Source organism: Phaeodactylum tricornutum, chromosome 24 (assembly GCF_000150955.2).
Source record: "Phaeodactylum tricornutum CCAP 1055/1 chromosome 24, whole genome shotgun sequence".
Taxonomy (NCBI): Eukaryota; Bacillariophyta; class Bacillariophyceae; order Surirellales; family Neidiaceae; genus Phaeodactylum; species Phaeodactylum tricornutum.
Window position 1 is genome coordinate 278,154 of NC_011692.1, and position 26,160 is coordinate 304,313.

General features: G+C 48.6%; 10 protein-coding genes across 10 annotated transcripts; 7 read left to right on the plus strand and 3 right to left on the minus strand.

Moving 5' to 3' along the window:
- The first annotated feature begins 249 nt into the window (after window positions 1–249).
- On the plus strand, window positions 250–1,288 carry PHATRDRAFT_49782 (predicted protein). Its single transcript, XM_002184479.1, has one exon. It carries the CDS (start codon window positions 370–372, stop codon window positions 1,051–1,053), a length of 684 nt encoding a protein of 227 aa, XP_002184515.1. The 5' UTR covers window positions 250–369; the 3' UTR covers window positions 1,054–1,288.
- A 236-nt stretch (window positions 1,289–1,524) lies between these two features.
- Window positions 1,525–3,105, plus strand: PHATRDRAFT_49783 (predicted protein; the record flags this gene model as incomplete). Its single annotated transcript, XM_002184480.1, has 1 exon — window positions 1,525–3,105. Exon 1 carries the CDS (start codon window positions 1,606–1,608, stop codon window positions 3,103–3,105), a length of 1,500 nt encoding a protein of 499 aa, XP_002184516.1. The 5' UTR covers window positions 1,525–1,605.
- A 1,132-nt stretch (window positions 3,106–4,237) lies between these two features.
- On the plus strand, window positions 4,238–5,902 carry PHATRDRAFT_1971 (predicted protein; the record flags this gene model as incomplete). The annotated part of the gene is made up of 2 exons (XM_002184481.1): window positions 4,238–4,816; window positions 5,006–5,902. Coding segments are annotated over 2 exons (1,476 nt in total), but the record flags the coding sequence as incomplete, so codon positions are not given.
- Window positions 5,903–6,610: 708 nt separating this feature from the next.
- On the minus strand, window positions 6,611–8,832 carry PHATRDRAFT_49785 (o-mtrns1). Its single transcript, XM_002184559.1, has 4 exons — window positions 8,664–8,832; window positions 8,294–8,367; window positions 7,724–8,177; window positions 6,611–7,636 (listed from the first exon to the last, which is right to left on the minus strand). The coding sequence occupies exons 1-4, from the start codon at window positions 8,716–8,718 to the stop codon at window positions 6,741–6,743; spliced, it is 1,479 nt and encodes a 492-aa protein (XP_002184595.1). The 5' UTR covers window positions 8,719–8,832; the 3' UTR covers window positions 6,611–6,740.
- A 364-nt stretch (window positions 8,833–9,196) lies between these two features.
- PHATRDRAFT_49786 (predicted protein) lies at window positions 9,197–10,863 on the plus strand (the record flags this gene model as incomplete). Its single annotated transcript, XM_002184482.1, has 4 exons — window positions 9,197–9,210; window positions 9,436–9,664; window positions 9,768–10,683; window positions 10,838–10,863. The coding sequence occupies 4 exons, from the start codon at window positions 9,197–9,199 to the stop codon at window positions 10,861–10,863; spliced, it is 1,185 nt and encodes a 394-aa protein (XP_002184518.1).
- A 1,064-nt stretch (window positions 10,864–11,927) lies between these two features.
- On the minus strand, window positions 11,928–12,697 carry PHATRDRAFT_49787 (predicted protein). Its single transcript, XM_002184560.1, has one exon. The coding sequence runs from the start codon at window positions 12,509–12,511 to the stop codon at window positions 12,050–12,052; it is 462 nt and encodes a 153-aa protein (XP_002184596.1). The 5' UTR covers window positions 12,512–12,697; the 3' UTR covers window positions 11,928–12,049.
- Window positions 12,698–13,283: 586 nt separating this feature from the next.
- PHATRDRAFT_30609 (predicted protein) lies at window positions 13,284–14,070 on the plus strand (the record flags this gene model as incomplete). The annotated part of the gene is made up of 2 exons (XM_002184483.1): window positions 13,284–13,451; window positions 13,592–14,070. Coding segments are annotated over exons 1-2 (531 nt in total), but the record flags the coding sequence as incomplete, so codon positions are not given.
- Window positions 14,071–14,266: 196 nt separating this feature from the next.
- PHATRDRAFT_16182 (predicted protein) lies at window positions 14,267–15,808 on the plus strand (the record flags this gene model as incomplete). Its single annotated transcript, XM_002184484.1, has 1 exon — window positions 14,267–15,808. A coding segment is annotated over one exon (1,542 nt), but the record flags the coding sequence as incomplete, so codon positions are not given.
- A 249-nt stretch (window positions 15,809–16,057) lies between these two features.
- Window positions 16,058–16,763, minus strand: PHATRDRAFT_23489 (predicted protein). The gene is made up of 2 exons (XM_002184561.1): window positions 16,585–16,763; window positions 16,058–16,460 (listed from the first exon to the last, which is right to left on the minus strand). Exons 1-2 carry the CDS (start codon window positions 16,597–16,599, stop codon window positions 16,098–16,100), a joined length of 378 nt encoding a protein of 125 aa, XP_002184597.1. The 5' UTR covers window positions 16,600–16,763; the 3' UTR covers window positions 16,058–16,097.
- A 1,107-nt stretch (window positions 16,764–17,870) lies between these two features.
- Window positions 17,871–19,490, plus strand: PHATRDRAFT_40570 (predicted protein; the record flags this gene model as incomplete). Its single annotated transcript, XM_002184485.1, has 1 exon — window positions 17,871–19,490. The coding sequence occupies one exon, from the start codon at window positions 17,871–17,873 to the stop codon at window positions 19,488–19,490; it is 1,620 nt and encodes a 539-aa protein (XP_002184521.1).
- Window positions 19,491–26,160: the final 6,670 nt, after the last annotated feature.

Below are 26,160 nucleotides of genomic sequence, written 5' to 3' on the forward strand. Positions count from 1 at the left end.
AGAGTCGATGCGGCATCGAGGGCACGGACTGACTGACTGTGACGCACTGCAATTTCGTGACTTGGAAACCTTTCGTTTGTATTGGTTCTCCTTGTCTGCATGGCAGCGAACTGTGTGTGTTCTTTTGCAGAGGATCCGCGAATACATTGATTCGCAACTTCTCACGAAACGGACCTGGATATTCTTTTTTGACACTGCGGTCCGAAAAAGCGGAACTTTGGGCAGTCGGTTCCTGACACAATTGAGGCAACGCAAACGCTGCTTGGCTCCATTCCGCTCTACTGGCTGTGTTTCGCTCCAGACGATCACGGCAGGCTTTGAGGTTTCTTGTTGATCGATCCATTGCAGCAGCACGCGTTATCTCCCAGGATGAGTACTCAGAACGACCAGGGCGAAGAATCTCCGGTCTTAGGTGTGGTCCTGGACGAAGCTTCGAAAAAGCCAGAACTCACGGCCACCGTTGAGCAAATTGCTCAAATGCTGGCCGTGATCGAAAAGGATGTACTACCGGTGACGGAGCAAGGTGTCGCAAAGGGGAACAAAGTATTCGGTGCGGCCGTCCTGGACGCCAACTTTGGCACCGTCCTAGCCGGTACCAATTCGGAGACTACCTGTCCCTTGTTTCACGGCGAAGTCAAAGTTATTTATGAATGGTCCAAAATTGTACCAGCCTCGGAACGCGGAGCAGCGGCACAATCATCTGTCTTTTTGGCCACTCACGAGCCCTGCTGCATGTGCGTGTCCAGTATTCTGTGGGCCGGCTTTCACACCATCTACTACTTTTTTCCCTACTCCGTCACCACTGCGCAAGGTATTCCGCACGACATTAACACCATGCACGAGTTGTGGGGCGTTAACTCGTATCGCAAGCGCAACAAATACTTCAGTTCGCGCTGTTTGATTGACTTGATTGAGGAACTGGACGACAGTGTTCCCGAAAAGAAATCGCTGCAGGACACGGTGCAGCGACTGGTGCAAGCGTACGATACGCTTTCCAACAAGTATCATTCGGAAAAGGCGAGTAATCCGAACAATACCTTGGTCCTGGGTTAGTTCTATCGGGCTTCCATATTTTGTTACGCATTACTGTTTTGCTGGAGGTGGCGAGTGAATTTATTTTGAATTTGGCACAGCTTTCCTTTTTGGTGGCGTTTATTGCTGGCCATAATATGATACCACTCTGAAGTAACGGGCTTGAGACTTGTCTGCGAGTGGCTGGGTTTGATAGAATAGCTAATCTTCATCTTGGTAAATGACTTTGTTGCCTCTAGCTAGCAGGCAAACCCCGAAATGTGAGCAACGCAAGAATGTAGGTGTAACGACAACGCTGTTGATTGGGTGGATCTCGGTCTCTTCTGATTTGTTTGCGTCCATCCGTCGTAGGATTTCCCTGTCAACTGCTGTCAAGAGCACACGCGCCCACATTTTCCCATTCAATACCACCACAAATGAAATCAAAATGCCGTGTTTTCGGCAGTTGGAATGGGTCTCGGCTTGGACCATGGACCAGACTTCTGCAGCACACTGTTTTGTAGAAATGCTCGTCACAGTTCTTGATAAGAGTCAGAAGTCAGGCTGCTATATTAATGTTAGTTCGTCGCCGTCATGAGCAACTCGCGGACAAAAGAACCGACATGCTTGCCCGAGGATACCTTCGCCGTATTGGTGCATAAACTCTACCAAGACCGAGTACGAGACTTTGTACTGAACAGACCTGTGAATATGCCGGATTGGCAGACAGCGTTCAGTTGCAGCAACCCATCCATCGGAACGAAGCGGAAGCTTACATTAAACGCGGACGAGGAGCAACAAGATACGAGACCCCCGAAAGGCGGAAGAGAGACCCAACCCGAAAGTAATAGATGTGTACTATTGGACACCACTGAATTGACCGGTGTGAGTCGAGCCCGACGTGGATACGTACTTTTGCTACTTCAGCAGACGGTCCGACCCTGCACGCAATTACCTCCCATGGCGCGACAAAATGTGTCCTGGGTCGCACGTATTTCTCACCAGATGAAGATTAACGATATGACGACAAGTGATGTCATGGGGCAACATCTTTGGACGACACTGTCCGAAAATGGGTTTGGCAGTTTTCCCCAGCAGGGCGATCAAGACAATCAACAATTACAACAAGCTTTACGCATTGATGTTCACCCCCGCGAGTATCTGGAGCCTCTTTGTCTCCAATTGCAGGAAGCATGTGCCACTTGCGAAAATTCTAACTCACACCGATCATCGTCGGTTTCCGTGGAAGGGCCGTTTGACGGACCCGTAGCTATGACTATGTCGGCATCCAAGTGTTCACATCGCCTATATGTGATTTTTCTGAAAGAGCCAGAGCAATCTTCGGCGAGCTTTCAAGTGTACTGGGGATTGGAAAGTCGCGACAAGCACAAAGCGAGCATGATGATTCGTTTGAACCAGGAGGCCTCCAGGGAGCTGGAAGTGCGCATTTGCAATCACAAGACAGGCGCCGAGCAGAAGCAATCTCGCTCGGGCCCCGTTGTTACGGATGACGCGCCACTATCCCGGGCTTACTACAAGCTGGAGCAAGTCTGGCACGACTACTTATCGTCCGAGCGCGAGCGGCTGTGTTTGGATCAAGGAGCCGGACTGGACTTGGGCGCGTCGCCTGGTGGATGGACGCAGGTATTGGTGCATCTGGCGCAATTACCAAAGGTAGTGGCCGTAGACCCCGCCGCCCTGGCCGACCGTGTTCGAAAATTGTCGCACGTGACCCACTTGGCCACGACCTTGGAAAACGCCAACCTACAAGCGCATGGTCCGTACAGTATGGTCGTGTGTGATGCGTCCGAATTATACATGGAACTCTTTCGGAAAATGAAAACGTTGACTGGGAAACCGCCTTGTTGGACCTTGCCCAGCGTATGGGTCGTGACCATGAAGCTACCCTTTAAGAGTATTGGTAGTGTACAGCGGCACGTAAACATCATTGAAGAATCCGCGGGCTCGCACTTACATGAAATGGCCCTGGCTATGTTTCCCAAGGAAAATATTAGGATCGCCTACCGTGTCATTCACGCCATGGCCAATTCCGATAGCGAGCGGACGCTCATCGCTGTCTTTGAGAAGGCCTAAACCGAAAACATTTGGGCCAGCATAATCTGTGACCCATAGAAAATTGTTCGCCTAGCTTTTTCTAATAGTGTGGTTCTTTCCTTTTCGTGTCGGTCTCTTGCCGCATCATCGTCTACTCACTGTCGAGCGAAAGCTGACAGTGAGACTCGTTCACATTGAGTCACGGACTTGCTCGGTTTACGCCGCGTCGATGACAACAACCGTTAAAAATTACTAAAAACGTTATAATCACGGAAGAATTGTCCATAAAGTACTGTGACTACGACACATTGAGAGATCCACAAAGCCCATGTTTTCCGGCGGATGGCGGTATTTGTCGTTTGCTGCGACACCAGCTGCTGTGTCCGAAAAAAGACACGTAATGACGATCCGGACTCACAGTCAAAAAGGCCAACCGGATTTGGGAGAGTGAAGCCTTTTTGGGGGATGTCGTGCTTTTTCGCGTGATGAAACAGGTGATGTTTCCCGGACCAGAACGTCGTGTCACTTTTCCCCTTCTTTGCGTTCCGTCGTCAAAACTTGCCTTCTGGCCTCTCTTCATCTGTGCGCACCCAAACAGAAGCCAAGCTTTTTCTGCATATCTTTGGCTGACGAAGCTCCCGTTGTTTTGTTTTGTGCCGGTGTGCGGTTGTAAAAGGATCTTGTCGTCAGTCAACCAAACCATGAGCAGTGGTGCCGACAATAGACAGTCGACCTCTTCGGAGTTGCATACGCACCGCCTGCCTCGGAACGCGGAACTGGAAGAAGTATTTGCCAAAGTTTGGGAAGAGTAAGTGCTATCTATCGTTGTATTTTGCAGAATACACCAAATGTTGATTGGACGCACACTGTGGAGACAGATACTCCGGTCGGCTTCTTTCCTGGTATCTTACTGACGAATCTTGATGCTATTTGCTTTCTTCTTTCGCCAACAACGAAATATAACAGGCTTGTCAAGATTGCGTGTGATCACTTGCCTATTCTTCAGGATGTAACCATGCAAATCGTAGACACTGTGTTCGTCCCGAAGGTGATCGCGAAGCAGCTCATGCTCCTCGTCGCGCTCGAAACGGGTATGATGACGGCCCGGCAAATCACCTCGATTATACAATCTGTTTTGACGAACTTCAGTAGCCGCTCCCGGCTCATCCGACAACTCGAGTCGGAACAGCAACAAGCTAGCGTTCAGGACGAGTGGATGGATCTAGCGGAGCGCATTGACAGCATCCAGGGGAACGATGTATGGCGGTCCGACCCGAGCTGCCCCTTGTACGAACAGGAACGTATTTCGGCGCGGATTGACGAATTGGTGCACCTTATGCGACGCCGGGATATCTTTGAACTCATGTTTGTGCTGCGTGCTTCGATTGGACGCAACAAGTTTGGGCTGTTGCACGAAGGGCTGTTCAGCAAGGCGTTAGCGGGTACCAAAGTACTCGTCGAGACGTATCACAACGTGGTCTGTGCTGCCTTGGACTTTTGTTGCGACGCTCCCGTGTCTCCTGACGAGGATCCTATCCCTACGGATGCCCGTCTCGCATTTTTCAACGAAACTCGACACGCTTACGGACGTACAGCCTTGCTCCTATCCGGTGGTGCGGCCTTGGGCTTTTACCATACTGGTGTCGTCAAGACGCTTATGGAAAATCGCCTCATGCCGCGTGTAATTGGTGGCAGCTCGGCTGGTTCGCTCGTGTGTGCCATGATAGCTACACGGACAGACGAAGAATGCGTGCACGACATGTTCAACGCCCAAGGTACCGACGCTCCGGGACATTCCGGCCAACTCCCACTCAACTTTTTCCGCCCCCTCCAAACGGGGAATATCAACGCAGCCAAGGTAGACGCAACGCCGAACAAACAACTCGGGGGAATTCGTGAAGTGTACTACAATACTGCTGGATTCTTTCACGATGCCAAGCGGACCTTGCAAGGGTTGGTTCCAATTCCTCTCCGACACTTTTCCGCCGTGTTGTACGATATCGTCACCGGCAACCGTCGGCCTCAAGACATGCTCATGAATGATACAGAACACTTCCGAGCTTGCGTACGGGCCTGTGTCGGTAACTTCACATTTCAAGAAGCTTTCGACCGGACTGGGCGTATTCTGAACATCGTGGTGACGCCCAAGAACAATTCCGATCCGCCCCGCTTACTCAACTACTTGACGGCACCGCACGTTATGGTATGGTCAGCTGCCGTCGCGAGCTCCTCCCTACCCGGAGTTTTTGAAGCTAATCGACTAGTTGTCAAGGAAGCAGACGGTTGGGAACGGTACGAGTCGGGCGGCGCGCCACAGCACTTTTCGGATGGATCGATGGAACAGGATTTGCCCATGCAGCAGCTATCGGAGATGTTCAACGTCAACCACTTTTTGATCTCGCAGGCCAACCCACACGCCGTCATGTTTGCCAATTATCAACAAAAGAATTCGGTGTGGAGTAATCCTGTTACGGGCTTTGTGGATTCTATTCTGACCTTTTTACGCGATCAAGTGCGCACTTGGTTGTTGCATCTCGTGGCGTGCGTTGGCGCTCGTAGTATTACACCTATGTTCCAGACTCAACGTGGAATTGGTACAACTTTCCTGACGCAAGAATACGAAGGGCGGTCTTGCGACATTTCACTCATCCCATGGTTGGGTCATCGGGGACTCTTCAGTGCCTTATTGCACATTATCTACAACCCAAGGGAAGCCGAGTTTCGCGAATGGATCCAAGCAGCTGAACGAGAAACCTGGCGACACATTCCGGCCATCAAATCGCACATCGCCGAAGAAGTTACTCTGGATCGTTGTGTACAAAGGCTACGAAAAAGACTAGTGCAGGAATCTTGGGAAAAGCACACCAGTGGGGTCGAACAGGAGACAATGGGAGGGCGAGTTCCCAGTTTCTTTACAAGCACTAGTCTCGTGAATTTAAGCGGTCTTAACGTATCGGACCAACCAGCAGTGGAAGGATTGCACGGATACAATCGAAATTCCGGCTCTGATGTTCGGAAAGTAGTCGCAAGCCCGATGAATATTGTACCCGATATAAATATTCATTCGGGCTGGGGCGGACAAGGTCTGAGAGGTAATCGGTCTAGCGGAAATTTGCAGCGGTCGATCTCCGACGGATCGGGTCTCTTTATTGACGATGAAGAGCCTACTTCTCAGCAACAGGCGGGTGAAGAGACAGAAATGCCGCTCAGAGGCCACCTTGCGCGAAACAGTCACCGCACCAAAAGTGAAAACAGTAGTCTACAAACTCCCGGCTATGTCAAGTCGACGAGCATGGCGAAGTTCTACTATCGCAAGACTGGTGATTACAATGTTCCTGAACTTCGCAAGACAACAAGCGATCCCCTGATTGAAAGAGAGGGTGAAAGCGATTCATCGAGTACCGATGGTACAGCACCGCGCTTGTCACATCAGCGGCGGAAGTCTAAAAGTCATACCGAACTAAACTGGACTTCGTCGCCTCTCAACTGAGATTGGCGACCAATTTAAAATAGCTATATATACTGCGCAAACACTGTACTTCTTGAAAGCAAAATGAACATATTTCGATCTATATGCAATAATGTAAATAAAAATGCAATACCAGCCCCACTCGCAGGATGCTGAGAGGGTGCATTGGATCCATAGAAAGGAAGTGAGCAAGGAAGCTCCTCCTTTAAAACGAGACGGTTCTTGCCTGTGAACGTGCCTCTATCCCCTGGGAAGACGCGGGGGGTGAGGCAGCCATAGTAGACTCTGTCTCTTCTGACCCTTGTGAAGCATTCTCTGTTTCCTCCATCGCTTCTTGCTCAACATCTTCCATCCCCTCGGCCTCAGATGCTGTCTCTTCCTCTTCGCTGCTATCTTGTTGAAATTGCCGAAACATGGAACGAAGACCTCCCATTCGTAGCGATGGGTCCTGTACAAGGGCTATAGAAGCCGCCTGCGATATGTCGTCAACACCAATTAACGGGTCGTCGCCGTCAGCATTCTCAAGATGGGCAGCACCGCTACGAGTTATGGCCCGTAAGCGAGATTGCCAGCGCAAGGCCAGCGTGCGGTAAATATCACGCTCACGCTCGGCCATGTGCAGTCTCGTCTCAGTATCTTCACGTGCCTTCTGTGCACGGCGGGTGGCTTCCTGTTCTTCCTCTAAGCGAGCACGCAAGAAAGCCTCTTCTGACCGTGGTGGTGCAAACCAGTCGCGGTGTGTATACGAGAGGATTTCCATCCACAATGCTCTTGGGAGTTTGCTTGCGGCATTGATCCGGGACCTTGGCGCTGGTAAGAGAGGCTGCAACATTGGTGCATGGGAGCAGAGTAAGATCGCTTTGCAGGACTTGCGGAAACTCTCCGGATACCTGTGATGTATAGAAGGGTCCCACACATGACTCGGAATAACCACCGAAAGGGGAGGACTGATCGAAAGCTGCACGAAGCGCACACCGGAAAGGACCTGCATTGTAAACTCGTTGGTCAGAGCGGGAGGATGACCCCGTATACTACGAGGAGGCTGTGGTCGCGGTGAGGATGCCTGGCTGACCCGGACAATCTTGACTAATTCATCATCCACTGTACAAAAGAAAAGCAATGAAAACAGTGTTAGTCACCCCTACATCCGGTACAAGACAAGGCTCAGAAGTTTGTGAGAAGCCTTACCAGGACCAACTAGAATGCCACCTGGGCGAAGTAGGTTCGCAATTCCTTGAATGTCTTCCTTCTCGACTGCCGCTCCAACATAGATGCGATCAAAGCCAAACCTAGCTTCACCAAGCGTGTCGTCGATAAAAAGCGCATTTCCCTTCAGAATTTCAATTGGCGGAACCTTGGTGGCGGTTTTCGTAGCTAAACGACCCCACCGGGCTAAACTGCTGTGCGCATGCTGGATCACATCGTCACGCAATTCGATAGCCAAGTGCTGATGTGCCGGTCCTAAAATCGTCGCTACCATAGCCGAAAGATAAGCGGTACCGGAACCCAGATTTAGGAAGCTCAACCCTGTATCCGGTGTGAGCTCGAGCGCTTCCAAGGCGGTGCCATAGATGTGCGGGGCCGAAATATGAATGTTCTCTTCCTTGAGGGGTTGGTCCGAGTGTGCCAAGTCGAGGCGATTCTGTTGAAGAGTGAAGAATCAGAAAGAGGAAACTTAACAAAGCATGCACATTCATCCGACAGAAAGATAGAATGTCAAAAGCTACCACATACACCGGTATTTGGAACGAAGCTTACCTGAGGAACAAAGAAGCGACGATCTACAGCGCGGAATCCATCTTCCACTGCTTGTGAATGAATGACTCCAAATCCTGTGACAGGTGGAGTGAGTGAGTGGCAGGAGTCGAAATTGTATATACAGTCAAAAGTGTGAGTGAGGACGGATAATCATTGCCGCCTTGGAGTCATCACAAAACCCCAAAGCCTTCCAAAGAAAGAGACCGTCTCTGGCGATGCCAAAAAGAAGAAAAGGAAAGTATCTCGAGCTAGAATCTCTCGTATACATTATTTGCACTTCAACCCAATCTAGCCCAACGTCTCAATATGGACGCTTTCCGTCTACGATAAAGGCTTGGTACATAAACCGTCCTTTCAGCATGTCACTTACGCTTCAAGTTGTTGACCATTTCTTGATTGGTCGTGCCACTACTCCGCCAAGCCATTTCTCAGAAAGGATATAAAGAAAGAATAGCTGCAATCGTTGGGACTGAAAGGACTTGTGCAGAGCAAGAGACTAAAGGCGGCTTGGTTCGAACCGAAGTTTTCACCATAAAGAATAACCACAAAAATGTATCCGGAATACGTTGAGGCTTACCCACTCCCCGGGTGATGGCTCCCTGCACTTGAAACTAGCAAGCCTCGCGTGTCAAGTTCGCACTCTTGCGAGAAGAAATTGTTCTGTTTGGGGAACGATGGACCGAACGGGGGGGGGGAAATGTGAGAGTGTCGCACGGACTTGGTAACGAATCTACGTAGATTCTACATTGAGAATCCGGTATAGCAGTAACTGTAAATTCCTTCCTTGACATCCTTTCCAAAGGACGATTGTCATCACACGACTGAATGGTCGCGGCGCCAACACCCAACACCCCTAACCAATTGCGTTCTGGGGTTCTTGTTTTCTTGCGTCTGATCGTTCACATGTCACGGCCACGGTTAGTCAAGTTTACTGGATGCCTCCCTTATTCCTATTTCGTTGTGTCTCCCTTATTCCTATTTCGTTGTGTGTCTCACAGTCAAGAAACACACGCTGTCTTGCGGAGACGGCCATCAGAGCACTTGTTTCTTTGAATTTTTATTGATTATAACCTTGTTCATCGCATTGGAGCTATGAGTTCGTCTGGCATTGCACGTTTCTCTCGCAAACCGCCACCGTGCAGCAAAACGATCGAGGACGGAGTAAAAAATGCTGCCACCACCGTCCAAGATGGAACCGTGGACGAGACTGCTCTTCCCGATCATGACGATGTTGACGACATCACGCGATGGAACGTGGAGGATTCCGACGGATGTTTTGATGGATTTGACCCTGTTGAAACGGTATGGGACAAAAATGACGAGGATTTTGGAATGCCAGATTCGTTCTCGATTGAAACGGAACACGAACAGGTACGACAAAACAAAGCGAAACTAACGTGAGCTGAAGTTATTGCAACTGTTATTGCAACTAATTGATCGCTCATTGCTCTTCGTTTTCTTCTCCAATGTATAGGCCACGGAAGCTCCCACCATCTCAACGCAGCAAGGAAAGCCTGGAATCTCAATCTTCGCGAACCGTCGCTCGGCACCTCAAAAGGCCTCGGCGGCTCCCAAATCCCATACTGTTGCAGCTTCCGCCAACACGCCGGTGTCCATCCTGGGCCTCAACAACCCCTATTCGAGGCTCTCGTATACAAAGAATGCCATTGAGAAAGATATCTCTCCGGAAGACCTCGAAGATCCCTTCGCGGAAGATGTCGCGGGACAGCTACCAATGAAAACTCCAGCTACTTCATTGGGTAACCAAACAAAGATCGACAAACACCATCATTTCGACACCTCATCGGCCTACACTACACTGGCAATGCCGTTTGCGAAAGCCCATCATTCTTCACAATTTCGTACACCTTCAGTCCACGAAGTTCGAGTCAATGATGCACGCACAGACGGGCCCCAATCTAAAAATATTCACAAGCGACATGAGATCAATACTCCCACTTCCGCCATCAACAGGAATACCAGCAATTTAGTGCAACGTCCTATGGTTTCCCCTGATACAGGACTGGACGACAATATCCATGGGGGCACACATCCATCACTGACGCTTGAACCTGCGTCTCCCCCACAGGCTGTCACTGCGGCGGATGGAACCGCCGATAGTCAAGAGGAGAAAGATGATGCCGTTCTCATCAACACTGTCGCACAAGAGTCCGACGCAGTAATGGAAACCGCGAGGGAAAACTTCGACAACGTCCACAAGAATTTTTTAGAAAGTATCCGCGACTTTCAAGATGACGAGAAAAAATATACGAAAGCGATTCTTGACATGAATGTTCTCCTTGATACCTCCCACGCGGAGATGCTTGCGACACAGGTGCAGGTGTTCGACTTGATCGATCGCATGGAAAAAATCAAAGCCATTTCTCGTGGTAAGCCTTCCGAGACTCGAACGTAGATCTGCCTCTCGGATATCGCCGCACGAGGGCACATGAGCCAGCTTGGCTAGAGGAATCCGGGTGGATTGGACCCATTCTGCAGATTCCCCTTTTTCTTTGTCTTGATCTTACATTAACTCCTCATTAGAATCGTCTGTTGTTGAGCGAGTGTGAGCGCATTGTCAATATAATTCGTCCTATTTCACAGAACATCATCTTACAAGTTTGTGCTTATCTTCAACAACCAAAGATTTTGAGAAAATTCGGTATTTGGGATGAGCAGGGGTGAAATTTTCGCTATTTGGGAAAAATCACACTGTTTCTAAGTGTTTTTATTCTCGCGGGAAATACTTTCTAAGTAATCTTTTTAGTTAAGAAAAACCCCTTATCCTATGTTAGATCACAAGGATTGTTTTCATGTGGTCATCCCTTCACATTCACAGTTAGTTGCCTCCAGTGGTGAGGGCTCGGGGCTGGCATTGACCCATGCAAACGATTACTAACTTCCAACCAACAAAAGTCAGAAACACAACTACCATGAAGCTAGAAATTGTTGGCCTTGCTGTCTTGGATGACAAACGTAGTATAGAAAATTACTTGCCGCCAAAGTATATTGCAAGTGCGTCATATGTCCGTCACTCTGGACCGTCGGCATTTGGATGTCACGTCGCACTTCATCCCTTCAATGCGGAGTTTGGTGCAGAGCGGGTACCTATTGCCGTTGTAGATTGCATCCAGAGTGGGCCCCACACGACGCGCTTTCGGACAGCGGAAGGCTGTAATGGCGCTGCCCTTGTTTGGAGAGCCTCCGCCCACAGACAGCTTGTTGATTGTCAACTACTCCTTTGTCACGCACGCGTTGGAAACCTTGGACATTATTGTCCCCAGTAACGTGACGTTTGTTGCGCTCCTGACTGCCCTTGAGGATTTGTATTCTGATTTTTGACGACGGCGTACCGGTGACAAAAGGTACCGCACTGAACGTATTGACCGTTAATACGCACATGATTCCCTTCTAGTAGGAGCAAACCAAACGCCAAGGCTTCGGCAGTGCCCCATTTGATACCTTCGCCATTTCCCGACGCGCCTTAAAGATTTTGGCCATTTGATGGTACAATTTAAAATTGGCTGGAACCGTTCCGGCTCGGATTCCTATCTTGCGCAAAGTCCATCTCATTGCCGGTAGGACGAATACGACTAATCTGCGACGGACCTTTGAAACTGGTCCACCTGGAGCTCAACCAATCCGCCTCCTTTTCCACATACATCTTGGAAGCTTCCAAATCCTTCTCGTAGCTTTCCAGCGTAAAGTCACGGATCTCTTAACATCTTCTTTGGATAAGGTTCCTTCTTCAATCAATCACTTTTCGAAAATATCCAGGGTTGGTGGGTGTTGAGAGATTTCCTTATAGAGTTTGGGTTGTGTAAAGGCCGGCTGATCCAATTTGTTGGGACCATTACGACGGTAGCAGACCATCTCGATAATGACATCCATGCCCCATTCGTGACGCCATTCGACGGCGGTCTCGAGTGCCGTCGATACTGCCAGGGGATCGTCGCCGTTGCAGTGAAAGATGGGGCAATTGAAGGCCTTGCCCAACGTCGACGAGTAGGGCATTGAGAGCGAATGTAGGGGGTTGGTGGTAAAGCCAATCTGATTGTTGATGATGACGTGAATGGTTCCACCAACATCAAAATCGGGCACCTCGGCCATTTGCATGGTCTCGTAGACTACCCCTTGCCCGGCAAAGGCGGCGTCTCCGTGCAATAGGATTGGTAAAACGCTACGATATCTTCTTCTGGCTGACGGGCTTGGCAACATGCCCGGACAGCGAGAACATCTTTTTTTTCTAGAATGCACTGTGCCGGACCGAGTGCTTGCTCATTCGCAGCTTTGCCCGAGAACAACGGCTCGTGGGGTTCTTCGTTGTCCGAAATCTCTTCGGCGGCTTGCGAGTAAAAGCTGATCCCAACAAACCCCCTTTGTGACAGGATGAATTCGTGCTGATCCCCCTTACTGTCAAAGCCTAGCGTTGCTTTCTGTTTTTTCTCCTTTTTGTCGCCGCTGTCCAATATCTCAGCCAGTGTTGTACTTCACAGTCGTGAACAAGAAAGAGTTGGCTGCTGGGTGGAGAGTCAAAAATTTCATGGAAGGAACTGGTGAATTGAATCTAAATGGCTATGCATAGTATATGGGGTTGTTCTTAATTAATAATATACTTATAAAGTATTTCCCGCGAGAATCAAAACACTTAGAAACAGTGTGATTTTTCCCAAATAGCGAAAATTTCACCCTTGCTCATCCCAAATACCGAGTTTTCTCAAAGATTTTCGATGCTGTTGTGTACTTTTGTCCTTTTAAAAACGATCGTAAAGCATGTATACCATTTTCGTTTGCAGTTATGTTACTATAGTTGGAATTATGTCGTGAAGATTCCTGATTCTTCTGAAACTCCGGGTCTCTTTGATAGTCTTGGCTGCATTCATGCGGCAATTAGCTTCCAGTTGTCGTGCGAGAGAAGGACGGGCGAACAACGCAGAAAATGAATGTGGCCATGAGGACTGAGAAACCATCTCAGTATACAAATATTCAGAGCGCAAATACCAAAATCTACTTTGATTGATCCCTTCGCTTGGTTCGTTAGTTCTTCCTCTCCGCGTTTCGTGCGCTCCCTGCTCAGACTAGCTTGTTGGGAAGAGCACCAATCATGAGTCGTCAGCTTTCCGTGTCCTCTCTTCATGCTGGACAGCTGCGTTATCACGTGAGTGGTGGATGGTGGTGGGATTGCTTCCGCAACCAGTATTGATATCTACGGTCTATGCAACTTTACCGCACTTCAATGTATTCTGTTGATGAAAAAGTTGCTCATCGTACATACTTTTACCGTTTTTCCCATTATAGGATTTCGCCAAACTCCGAGAGCTCTACGCTCTGGGAAGAGCGTCGCATTATTCGACGGTAGCTCGAGACACTGGTATTGTCAGAGCAAGCGGCTCGAAAGATCAGAGCATAGCGTCAGCATGGAAAGCAGATGTTGGTCCTATGCACAATACGACGCGTTCTTTCTTGACTTTTGGCTCATCCGCATCATCGAATCCGTTTACCCAGCTACTCCGTACACAGCAACTCAAGCGGCTGGAATCAGCCGCCAACGCGGCACCGCAAGACGGTGATACTCAATATCGCTTCCTGTACGAACTTGCCCAGGATCATCCGTCCGCCGTCATTGCCCGTATCCGACATCCCGCATTCAAACGACACGCTCTCAACAGCAGCGCCGCGACGTTGTATCTGCAACTCCTGCAAAAGACCAATCAAGTCAGTCAACTCGATGTGGATGATATTTTGCAGCGCGTGTCACGCGGATTATCCGAGCACGAGTATGCCTACGGATTGACTCCCGACGTGTTGCACTCGTGGAAGAGTGAGGTGCAGGAAAAGAAACTTAGCAAGGCCGATCAAGCGCAGCAATTGTTGCGCTTGTTCATGTCGGGAGGTGGAGCCGCCGCCGTAACCGGTGCCTCGGCTGCACTTGGAAGCGCTGGTGGAGTCATGAACGGGGGCGCGCCTATGGCCATGCTCCAGAAAGGTCTCGATCCCAAAAATCCCATTCATGTACAACTCACTTCCGCCACGCCCTCAATCCGAGGCATGATTGGCTCGGCTCTGAAAACTGTCTTTATCGTCTCCATCGGATTTGCCTGTATTGGTGCCTTATTGGATGACAAAGGCATTGGTCGGGGCATGGGGGGAATGAACTCGAATAGCAAACACGTTCAAGAAGCCGAACAAGACGGGCGTAAGGTCAAGTTTGAGGACGTTAAGGGCGTTGAGGAAGCCAAGGCGGAATTGGAAGAAATCGTCATGTACTTGAAAGATCCATCCAAATTTACACGTTTGGGCGGAAAACTCCCACGGGGCTTGCTCTTGACGGGACCTCCGGGAACCGGTAAGACATTGCTAGCCAAAGCGATTGCTGGCGAAGCTGATGTACCCTTTTTTTATTCGAGTGGCTCCCAGTTTGAAGAAGTTTACGTTGGTTTGGGTGCCAAACGCATCCGAGAATTGTTCGAAGCCGCCAAAAAGAAGGCACCGGCGATTATCTTTATCGACGAAATTGACGCCGTCGGTGGAACACGGCGGTTGAAGGATCAGTCGGCCTTGAAGATGACGCTGAACGAGTTGTTGGTGCAGTTGGACGGTTTCGACGAAAACAATGGTATTATTGTAATTGGAGCGACCAATTTCATGGAGTCACTAGACGAGGCCTTGCTGCGACCAGGTCGGTTTGACAAGCACGTGTCGGTGCCGCTTCCAGATGTGGGTGGTCGCAAGGAGATTCTGGAAATGTACGCTAAGAAAACAAAACTTTCCAAGGACGTCGACTTGAATATTCTGGCGCGAGGCACAACCGGTTTTTCAGGGGCGGATCTTTTCAACCTTATGAATCAAGCCGCATTGAAGGCATCAGTAGACGGATTGAACGCTATCAATATGACGGTTTTGGAATTCGCCAAGGACAAGATTCTCATGGGCGCCGAGCGAAAGACAGCAGTCATTACCGCCGAAACGGCTCGATGCACCGCCTATCACGAAGCGGGTCACGCTCTTGTTGCGGTACTGACGGAAGGAGCGACACCGATTCATAAGGCAACGATCATGCCGCGTGGTTCGGCGTTGGGAATGGTGACCATGTTGCCCGAAGGTGATCAGACTAGTCAGAGCTTAAAGCAGATGTTGGCTTTTTTGGATGTTGCCATGGGCGGTCGTGTTGCAGAAGAATTGATCTTTGGTAAACCGGAGGTGACGTCGGGTGCATCTAGCGATATTCTAAACGCGACTCGTGTAGCACGCAACATGGTGACCAAGTTTGGCTTCAGCGACGAAGTCGGCATCGTCTTTCATGGTGGCAATAACGGCGAAGAGAGTGCGTCAGCCGAAACACGGGCAAGGATTGATAGTGAAGTCAAAAAGTTGACCGAGCAAGCCTACAAACGTGCCAAAGATTTGCTCTCACGGCATAGCGTAGAACACAAGTTACTGGCGGAAACGTTGCTAGAATACGAAACCTTGACCGGAGACGAAGTCCGAGCGTTAGTCAAGAGGCGCGAAAAGCCAAAGCGACCAGTAATAAACAAGACGGGCGGGTCGCGTGGTGATACTTCGATCATTACAGGAAACACTGGAAATGGGCGTGGCAAATCTCGATTACCAGGTCTCACCAAAGAAGAGAATGAGCGCCGACAATGAAATAAGGGGCGATTTTTTTGTTTGGACAATATAATACACCTTGGTAGGAGAGAGACAACAGACTATTGAAAAACTAAAAGGTAGGCTTTCTGGCTTTGAACTAATTGAAAAATTCTTGAATGAAAGACATCAGTAATTAAATTTATCCGGATCAAATTTAAAGGATGGCACAGCACGATGACTCTGAGGGCACGTTAGCTTTCTTGTCCCCAATACCCAATAACTCCACCTCAAAATCCAAATCGGCGTTGGGAGGGATAACTCCACCAGCGCCTTGAGCCCCGTATCCCAAGTCGGATGGAATATGGAGGATTGCCTTTTCCCCCAAGCTCATTTGCGGCACCCCTTCGTCCCAGCCTTGAATGACGTCTCCTCGTCCAATTTTGAATTGGAATGGAGTTTTGCGGTCGTAGCTACTGTCAAACTTACTATTGTTCGAAGCCAATGTTCCTTTGTAGTGCATAGTGAGCATATCGCCCTTCTGGGGAAAGGTTTGCCCATCCCCTTCTCGTAAAATATCCTAAAACGAACCCACGACCCAATATGCGCTGACCGTGAGTTTTTTTTTACTTTTAAGGCGATCTCGACGAACAACGATATCTGACAGAAGTAGTATGCCTTCACTTGCTTGAACGGCATCGTACCTTTGTAAGCGGCATTTTGGGGTCCACTTATGACGATCTCGAGGGTGCTAGAGTGTATCGTGGTGGCTACTTTGGAGGTAAGATAATGTAGCGATTTCTAGCATTCCACAGTTTGTTCCAAACGATCCTTATCGTGATGTGTATCCTCCCTAAATAGAGAGGTATTACATCAACCTGCATGGTCTCTGTATCAGGCATAGTCAAGGATGGATGACCCGAAATGTGCTTTTCCTACAGGCTTTCCTTCATGTTCCATTGGATTCACCCGTCAATTCGTGTTGTGTGAGGACAGAAGGAGATTTCGTGTAATTATAAATGTCGTCGCGACACATAACCAAATTAAACTCACAGTCAACGTTATTTTTAACAAAGGAGTTCCAAAATGAACGCCTCGCTGATTCAGTATGGCCATACAGACCCGGATTTGGGTGTACGAGGATGACCTGTGACGTAGTCATTGGGGTTATCCTTCGGTCATGAAACTAGTCTAAACCTTGGGCACATCGGATGATGTGCTCACTTATTTTATTATAAAGCACTTTGCAAGCTGTACTTCTAGTCCCCTTGTGTGCTTGGTTGACCAACATGCAAATTGATTGTCTCCGTGGATGCGGGACAATGGTCAACAAACTAATTCAATATAGTCCGGATATCGTGTTGACCAGAAATGTACCTACACGTGGATATCAAATCAGTTTATCAGACAACCCCTTTGGCATTGACAATGCCCCTCACCCACACAGCTCCGAAAGGAGTGGATTGGCCAGACGTTAGACTGCCATGAGTTTCTTCCGGTCTGTGGAACTTGACAGTAGCGTCGTGCGTTTCGAACCACCTACCAGTGGGATTCGTACAGTGGGAGAAACGAAACGGAACAGATCCCGATTCATTCCCAACGAACGGCTTTTAAGTCTTTGGGCCCGATTGGTCTTCGGATCCTTTGGTGATATCAGCTAAGTATATTGGTATCAGATGGTCACTTGCGATCAACATCTAGTTATCCATATCTCAAAAGTCTTTTGTTTGCTCTATATTTCAATGTCATTGGGCCTACTATCACATATCACCGGAATCGGTGGTACTGTTTGGTCCTCTGTCATCTGGCATATTCGGGTTGAAATGACCCGAAGAAGGGTCGGAAAGATCCTAGAATTCGCCATTCTTTCATGTCAGTCATTTACGAATTCTATCTCAAACACTGTTTTCTTTCACTTTTCTGAAAATTCAGCTGCAATTTTCCGAAATACCGTATTCACCAGTATACAAAAATTTCCCACCATCTTACCATGTCTGATATTGCTCCCAACAACCCTACCATCGACGACGCGTTCAACGCTGTTGTCGTTGACGGAACTGTTCAAGCCAATGTCGCCCCTGTTATCGAACATCCTAACGTTGCGAACGAAAACCCTGTCTTTCCCATTGTTGTTAACCATTATGACAATCTTCTTGCCATGACCGGAATGAACATTGGTACCCGCAAGGCTCTCGTGTCGGAAGGGTTTGGCTCTATGTCCTCTTTGGTCCGCTTGATCACTAAGGACCTTGACTCCCTTGTCGATATGATGAACAAGCAACACCGTGGAAAATCCTTCAAGAGCACTTATCCCCCTGGAACGGCTGATAACGAGAAGGAGATCCATATTGGCTTTAACTCTAAGTCAACTCTTTCGGTTATCATCCACTGGGCTGAACGTTTGAAACGTCTTGGAAAAGAGGTTCGTGCTGAGGACTACACGAGTGAAGTTGATCAGCTTGCCCGCGACCGCATGGAAGAGGAAAAGGAAATCCGCGAGGTGGCCAAGACCCAGACACCGGTCAAGCCTACTCCCCTCAAGGACATGACCAAATGGCGTTCTTTCTTCGAGAATTGGCACCAGTACATGAGTTGCTGTCGCGGTCCCTCGCTGACCCCCCTCACGTATGTTTACCGTACTCAGGAGGAGCCTGAAACTGCCCCCCTTGAAGATTATGACGACATGGATGCTTACTTGGTGGCCCAGACGATTTTATCGGGTCCCAAGTTTGTAATTGACAACAAGCGAGTTTTTGATGAATTCAAAGAGGCAATTACCACGACCGGCCCAGGATGGGCTTTCATTAAGGAGTTCAACAAGGGCAAGAACGGTCGCGCTGCTATTTTGAAGTTGAAGGCACAGGCAGAAGGAACCCTCAACGAATCTATTCGTCGGGATGATGCAATCAAAATCTTGTCAACAACAACATACAGCGGTCCTAGTCGCAATTGGAACATTGACACCTTGTTGCAGAAATTCCAATATGCGGTCTCTGAGCTGGTCGAAATTGACGGGGCCTCTTTACCGGATGGCCAGCTTGTCACCTACTTGGTGCAGGCACTCAAAGATCCCAGTTTGAGTTACGTTCGCGACACTATTCGCACTAATGCTACCTACCGGAACAGTTTCCACGAGGCTCAGCTTTTTGTGAAAACGTTCGTTTCTTCATCTTCGATCAAGACCGAAACAACGCCCCGACAGATAAATGATGTTCAGACGTCCAATGGTGGATCTGGTGGTGGAAAATCAGGTGGCGGTGGAAAAGGAGGAAGCAAGTCGGGCCCTATTAAGGGCCCAGTTACGGCTCGTAGTTATTCTCCAGGCGAATGGAAGAGTCTTACCAAAGAGCAGCAAGAGAAAGTGAAGTCTATGCGTTCTAAGAAGAAGCAAGTGAGCAAACCAAGCGAAGAAAAGGAACGCAGTGTTGACAGTGTCTCGCGGGAGGATACCGCAGGCATTAAAGAAGATCATGCCAATGATAAGTCTCAACCGATAGACGATGCTGCCGGTCTTCAATTTGGACGTGGTGCACACAAAAAATCGGTTGGATTTGTCATGGATAAAGCTTCTCCCTCTGGAAACGGAGCGAAGAAGCAGAAACTATTGTGAAATGCGGCCGCGGTGGCTTGCGTTTTGGGGACTGAAATACGCAAGGCACCGGACAGAGAAATAGTTGCCCTCACCTCTACACGCAGTATTGGGGATGTCAATTCAGGCTCGAATCACCACATTGGAGCTAGATGCGAATTGGATTCCCATGCGGACACATGCGTTGCTGGGGCTAACACTATCCTCATTAGTGACTCGCAAAAGTCCGTTACCGTTCGACCTTTTTCGGGGGAATACTTAGCAATGACAAATATTCCTATTGGAACGGTCGCTACGGCCTACACGGTACCAGATGATGGACGAGTGGTGATTCTAATCATTAATCAGGCTCTCTACTTTGGGGACCGATTGAAGAACACACTACTCACCCCAAACCAGATGCGAGATTACGGTATTGAAGTCGACGATGCCCCTCGGCAGTATGTTGCCGGCTCTCAACACTCCTTATATGTTCCTGATTCTAACTTACGGATTCCGCTGCAGCTGCGCGGTATATTCTCGTTTTTGGAATCGCGGAAACCCACGCAACAGGAAATGGACGAGTGTGAGCATATTGTACTCACCTCCGATGCGCCGTGGGAGCCATGCTCGGTTGAATTTGCCAATCGAGAGCAAGAGGCCGTCAGAAGTGACCGTCGCGTATCTTTGGTGGACTCTGGGGGAAATTCCACTGGCCAGGTGCATTACATAGCATACCCGAGTGACACTCGGACTGTTGCAGCTGCCCAACAAGTACTCGAAACATTTCGGTCCCTAACCGAAATTGAATTTTGTGAGACCGAATTGGTGGACCGCTTAATTGCTTGCGTTAATGTCGCTTCGGACGACCACTGTGGAGACGGGTTGGACGGACGTGCTGATCCGGACGTATACCCAGATGCAGACGACTTCATAAGAGTTGTCTCCGGTATGACGTCAAGCGAACGAAAGTCAGCGTTGACTCCTGAGGTTTTGTCGCGACGATGGAATATTGGCTTAGATTCGGCCAAACGGACCCTGCAAGTAACAACACAGAAAGGCGTGAGAACTGTGTTGCACCCTTTGACTCGACGGTACCGGACCCGGCAGTCTCATCTGCGATTCCCTACCATTCGGACAAAGGTTTACACAGACACTATGTTTTCCTCCGTTACTTCCATTCGTCAGTACAAGTGTGCCCAGGTTTTTACCACAAACACTGCCTATTTGCGCGTTTACCCTCTGCAATCCAAGCAGAATGCCCCGGATGCCCTCATGAAATGGATCCAGGACGTCGGGGTAATGAGTGACCTTGTCTATGATGGGTCTAAAGAGCAGGGAGGTGGCAAGCATTGGCGTGAGATTGAACAACGCCATCACATACAACGGCACGTAACGGAACCACACAGTCAGTGGCAGAATCGAGCTGAGGGGGAAATCCGAGAGATTAAGAAATCTGTTCGCCACCGTTTACAAGCATCCCGAGCACCAAAACAACTTTGGTGCTTCTGTACGGAATGGGTGTCGGCCGTCCGACGGTTGACAGCCCTTAGCCTGCCTGCTTTGAACGGCCGCGTCGCAACGGAACTTCTGGAGGGGGAGACCCCAGACATTTCAGAATACGCACAATTTGACTGGTATGAACCAGTATGGTTCATTGATCCGACCTCTTCCTTCCCGGAACCTAAGCAAAAGCTTGGTCGTTGGATTGGGGTTGCATCGGATGTGGGGCAGGCCATGACCTTTTGGATTTTACCAAAGTCCTGCTCCCCAATTGCGCGTTCCTCGGTAGCTCGAGTTGACCCTGATGTGTCCTGCACGGACGAGCTTAAAGCTGATCTTGCCATGTTAGACTTGTCCATTGACAATAAAATTGGCAATAACAAAACTGCAGAACAGAACAAAGAAATTGACAGCTCGCTCGGCAACCTGGTGTCGGGTCCAGCTGACGATTTATTTGAAAAGGTAGCCAACGAAGAGTTTTATCCGCTCGAAGAGGCTGCTGAAAAAGCCGAAGCTGATGATTTTACGCCCGAATCCATGGACGAGTATCTGACAGCTGAAGTTTTACTTCCATTTGGTGGTGAATTGTTACGTGGGGTGGTTAAAGCTCGGAAGCGCGATGCCGACGGAAACCCTCTGGGGACTCGGAACAGCAACCCAATTCTAGACACCCGCGAGTATGAAGTCGAACTCCCAGATGGATCCACAAATGTTTATTCTGCTAACATCATTGCTGAAAACATGTATTCCCAGATTGACGATGAAGGCCGCGAGTTTCTCCTGATGCAGGAGATCACCGACCATAAAGTCGACGGAAATGCAGTGACCAAGGACGACGGCTTCACTGTACTGAAAAATGGCGAACGAAAACCCCGAATGACCACAAAAGGCTGGAAGCTTTCAGTACTGTGGAAAGACGGTACTTCGACTTGGGTCCCTCTTAAAGACCTGAAAGAGTCGAACCCGTTGGAAGTCGCTGAGTATGCAGTCGCAAATAAAATTGCGGAAGAACCTGCGTTTGCTTGGTGGGTGCGACAAGCACTTCGTGTGAGAGACAGATCCATTAAAAAGGTGAAGTCGAAATATTGGAAGCGCTCGCACAAATATGGAATTGAATTACCTCACTCTGTGGGGGAAGCCCTTCGAATCGATAAAGAAACGGGGACCACTTTCTGGCGCGATGGAATTGCGAAAGAAATGAAAAATGTGATGCCTGCGTTTGAATTTCGCGACGATGACCGTATGCCCGTCGGCCACAAAGAAATCACCTGTCACATGATTTTTGATATCAAGGCGTTCTCATTACAGCGTAAGGCGCGCCTGGTGGCTGGTGGTCATACAACAGATCCTCCTAAGGATATGACTTTTGCAAGTGTCGTATCTCGGGACAGTGTGAGAATTGCTTTCCTATTGGCGGCTTTGAACGATCTAGACATTTTAGCGGCTGACGTACAGAACGCATACTTGAACGCAGCGACAAAAGAGAAAGTTTGGACGCGCGCTGGGAAGGAGTTCGGATCGAACGCGGGACGACCCGTCGTTATTGTTCGCGCACTTTACGGATTGAAAAGTAGCGGAGCACGATGGCGTGACCATATGGCCGCAACATTGCGCGAAGCAGACTATACTAGTAGCAGAGCCGACCCAGATGTTTGGATGAGACCCGCAACGAAGCCTGACGGATTCAAGTACTGGGAGTACGTCCTCGTGTACTCAGACGACATTCTCGTCGTGAGCCATGACCCCAAACGTACAATGGACTTTCTCGAGTCCAAATATACCCTCAAGAACGGTACAGTGGCAGAGCCAACAACGTACCTAGGTGCTGAAGTCAAGAAATGGCGTATTGAAGGATCGGACGATCCTACGAAAATTCGATGGGCAATGTCATCTGAAACCTACATCAAGTCGGCAATTGCAGATGTTGAAACAGAGTTGGCCAAGATTGACAAGCAACTTCCTTCGAAGGCGTCAACGCCACTCAAGCCCGGTTACAGACCGGAACTAGACCAGAGTCCTGAGTTAGATGCAAGGAGAATCACTTACTATCAAGGCCTCATTGGAGTTCTTTGTTGGATGTGTGAGCTGGGACGAATTGATATCCTGGTTGATGTTGCGATGATGTCTAGATTCCTCGTGATACCACGGGAAGGACAGCTACAGCAGCTATTTCATATATTTGCTTACCTGAAGTCTCACAAACGGTCTACATTGGTGTTTGATGATACTAGACCTACATTTGATGCGGAACGATTTGTTCAGAAGGATTGGTCAGAATTTTATCCGGGAGCGGCAGAGGCGATACCGCCAAACCTACCGGAACAACGAGGCAGGTTGGTATCAACTACATGTTTTGTGGATGCCGACCATGCCGGATGTCGGTTGACCCGTCGGTCGCATACAGGCGTTTTGATATATGTGAACAGAGCACCAATTCTGTGGTATTCAAAGCGGCAAAATACAGTCGAGTCCTCAACCTACTCCTCTGAATTCTGTGCTATGCGGACGGCTATTGATATGATAGAAGGGCTACGGTATAAATTGAGAATGCTTGGAGTTGGTTTGGACGGTCCAACTTGCGTGTTATGTGATAACCAATCGGTTGTTATAAGCTCAACGGCACCGGAAACCGCATTGAAAAGGAAACACAATGCTATTAATTACCATCGAACTCGAGAAGCTCAGGCAGCTGGGATTGTGTTAATTGCAAAGGAACCAACCGAAACGAACATCAGTGACTTCCTCACAAAGAGCGTCCCAGGTCCGAGATTGAGAGAGTTGAGTGGAACAGTGCTTTGGTAAAAGACCAATTGCAAAACAGGTGTGCAGAAATGTATTCCTACCCCAGAAACAAAGCAGAAGCTACCAAAATGGAAGTGGATGCCAGCCTCTGCGTAAAAATGTGTGAATTATCGGGCTAAGACGCACAAGAAGCTTTGACATGGCTTAAAGGTTATTGTGGTTCTAGCTCGAGGGGACTGATTCAGTATGGCCATACAGACCCGGATTTGGGTGTACGAGGATGACCTGTGACGTAGTCATTGGGGTTATCCTTCGGTCATGAAACTAGTCTAAACCTTGGGCACATCGGATGATGTGCTCACTTATTTTATTATAAAGCACTTTGCAAGCTGTACTTCTAGTCCCCTTGTGTGCTTGGTTGACCAACATGCAAATTGATTGTCTCCGTGGATGCGGGACAATGGTCAACAAACTAATTCAATATAGTCCGGATATCGTGTTGACCAGAAATGTACCTACACGTGGATATCAAATCATCGCAGCTGGTAATGTTGTAACAGTACGCTTTTTCCGAGAACCGGTAGCTCACGTTTTGCAACGGCCTCACTCTTACGTAGCTAAACTTTTATTTGATATTCTATATATCGAAAAACTGGCGGTCCTCGATATAGACACTTAGAATTTTCAATTCGTTATTATCTTCACCGGATCTGTGTCGCTTGTACATATTTCTAACGTTCTGTCAACGAAAAAACAAAGTAAAGCATTCAGACATCACAAAATGGACAACAAACAAGAAGGGAAACGGTTTGATTTCCGATCATCGACAGTGGTCCTCGTAAATGTCTTCATCGACTTACGTTCATCGTCTTTTTACTTTGATCACCAGAAAGAAATTTCTGCACACCAAAATCTCCGAACATGGTCCAGATATCGTTGCGATCCCGAAGAAGCTTGCCGGGAAGGAACGCCAACGCCATCAACCACCTACTGACTCAACCCAGATGGGTCCGGAGCATTGTGTTGGTAATGTTTGTAGCGTCACTTTGTCAATCGTACAGAATATTGGAACGACAAATGAAGAACACGAGATCAAAGACTCCCATACCTAAGCCGAAACCTTGTCTATTGAAGGAGTTGTTGGTGCATCTACACATTGGCAAGAGTGGTGGCACAAGCTTGGATCCATTATTGTTCAATATTTCGAAGGAGCGAAAGTCATGCTTCTTGGGTTTCCACCACTTTGATTGGACTCTCATCAATCAAATGACATACTACGAGAAAGTAGACGTTCTAACGCTTCTGCGAAATCCTACTTCTCGTTCCATCTCGCATTTTCATTATGCCAAGAAGCTGCCGTGGACAGAAGAGTTTCCAGTTTTCCGCAACGAGACATTGGACGAATACCTTCACGATCCCAAGACGATGCTGCAAACTCGCGACGTATGGCAAGATGGAATGGCATCAGTAGCTTGGTTAACGGGGACACATACGGCCAACTGGATCGTTGGCGATCTAGAGGAGGAGCAGTTACTCCGCCGAGAGTGGCTGGCGCAGAATCATACACGTATGCTGACATTGGCGGCAGATCGTTTGGAAAAGACACTGTGGTTTGGGCTCTTGGAAGATACACCTCGATCAATGGAACTGCTAAGGCATTCCTTCAATTTATCCGACACGCCTCCGCTACAAAAGGCAAACAATGCTAATGAAACACACGAACCACCTTCGGATTGGACCAAGAGGGCCTTGGCATCATTGACACCACAGGACCATTGGCTGTATGAGTATGCGCAGCAGCTTTTCGAAGCGAGATGGAATGCATACACAACCGGCACCTTCATTCAACCGCTGCGACCTCCATTCCCCAAAATTCCTTGTATCTCGAGCCGCCATCATATTGAATGCCGGTCGGGACCTCTTGATGGTCTAAAATATTACCTTTAGCCTCGAACATATGCTTTGGTTGGGGATCAAAAGACTGCACTCGCGATATTGATCGTTTTTGTGTACCTTGCCTTTTCTTCGTTTTTTTTTTGTAGACAGAGCTACGGAACCTACCTAATAATCATAGCAGGTTTCTCAAACCATTCCGATCTACCAACGTACAATATGGTCAATAATATGAAGACACCAGAAAGTCACACTTTCTGGCGATTAATATGACAAAAATTGTTAGTCGAGTAATGAACTGCTAGTACTTTTTCGACTTATCGAGACTATGACGTCCGTCTTCTATGAGACCGCCAGCCCCGTTCACTGTCAATTCGGCCCTGGAATGTCTGTAACATCCGGGTTTTATTTCCTGATGACGATAATATTTTACGAGACCGCTGATTCAGACCTTTACCGTTAGACGGAACACTTGGAAGCTATACGCTTAGCCGTTTCCAACAACATATATCACCATTTATTTTCCGATCTAGTGAAGCAGATCTCTACTGTCCACAAATTGGTCGATTTGAGA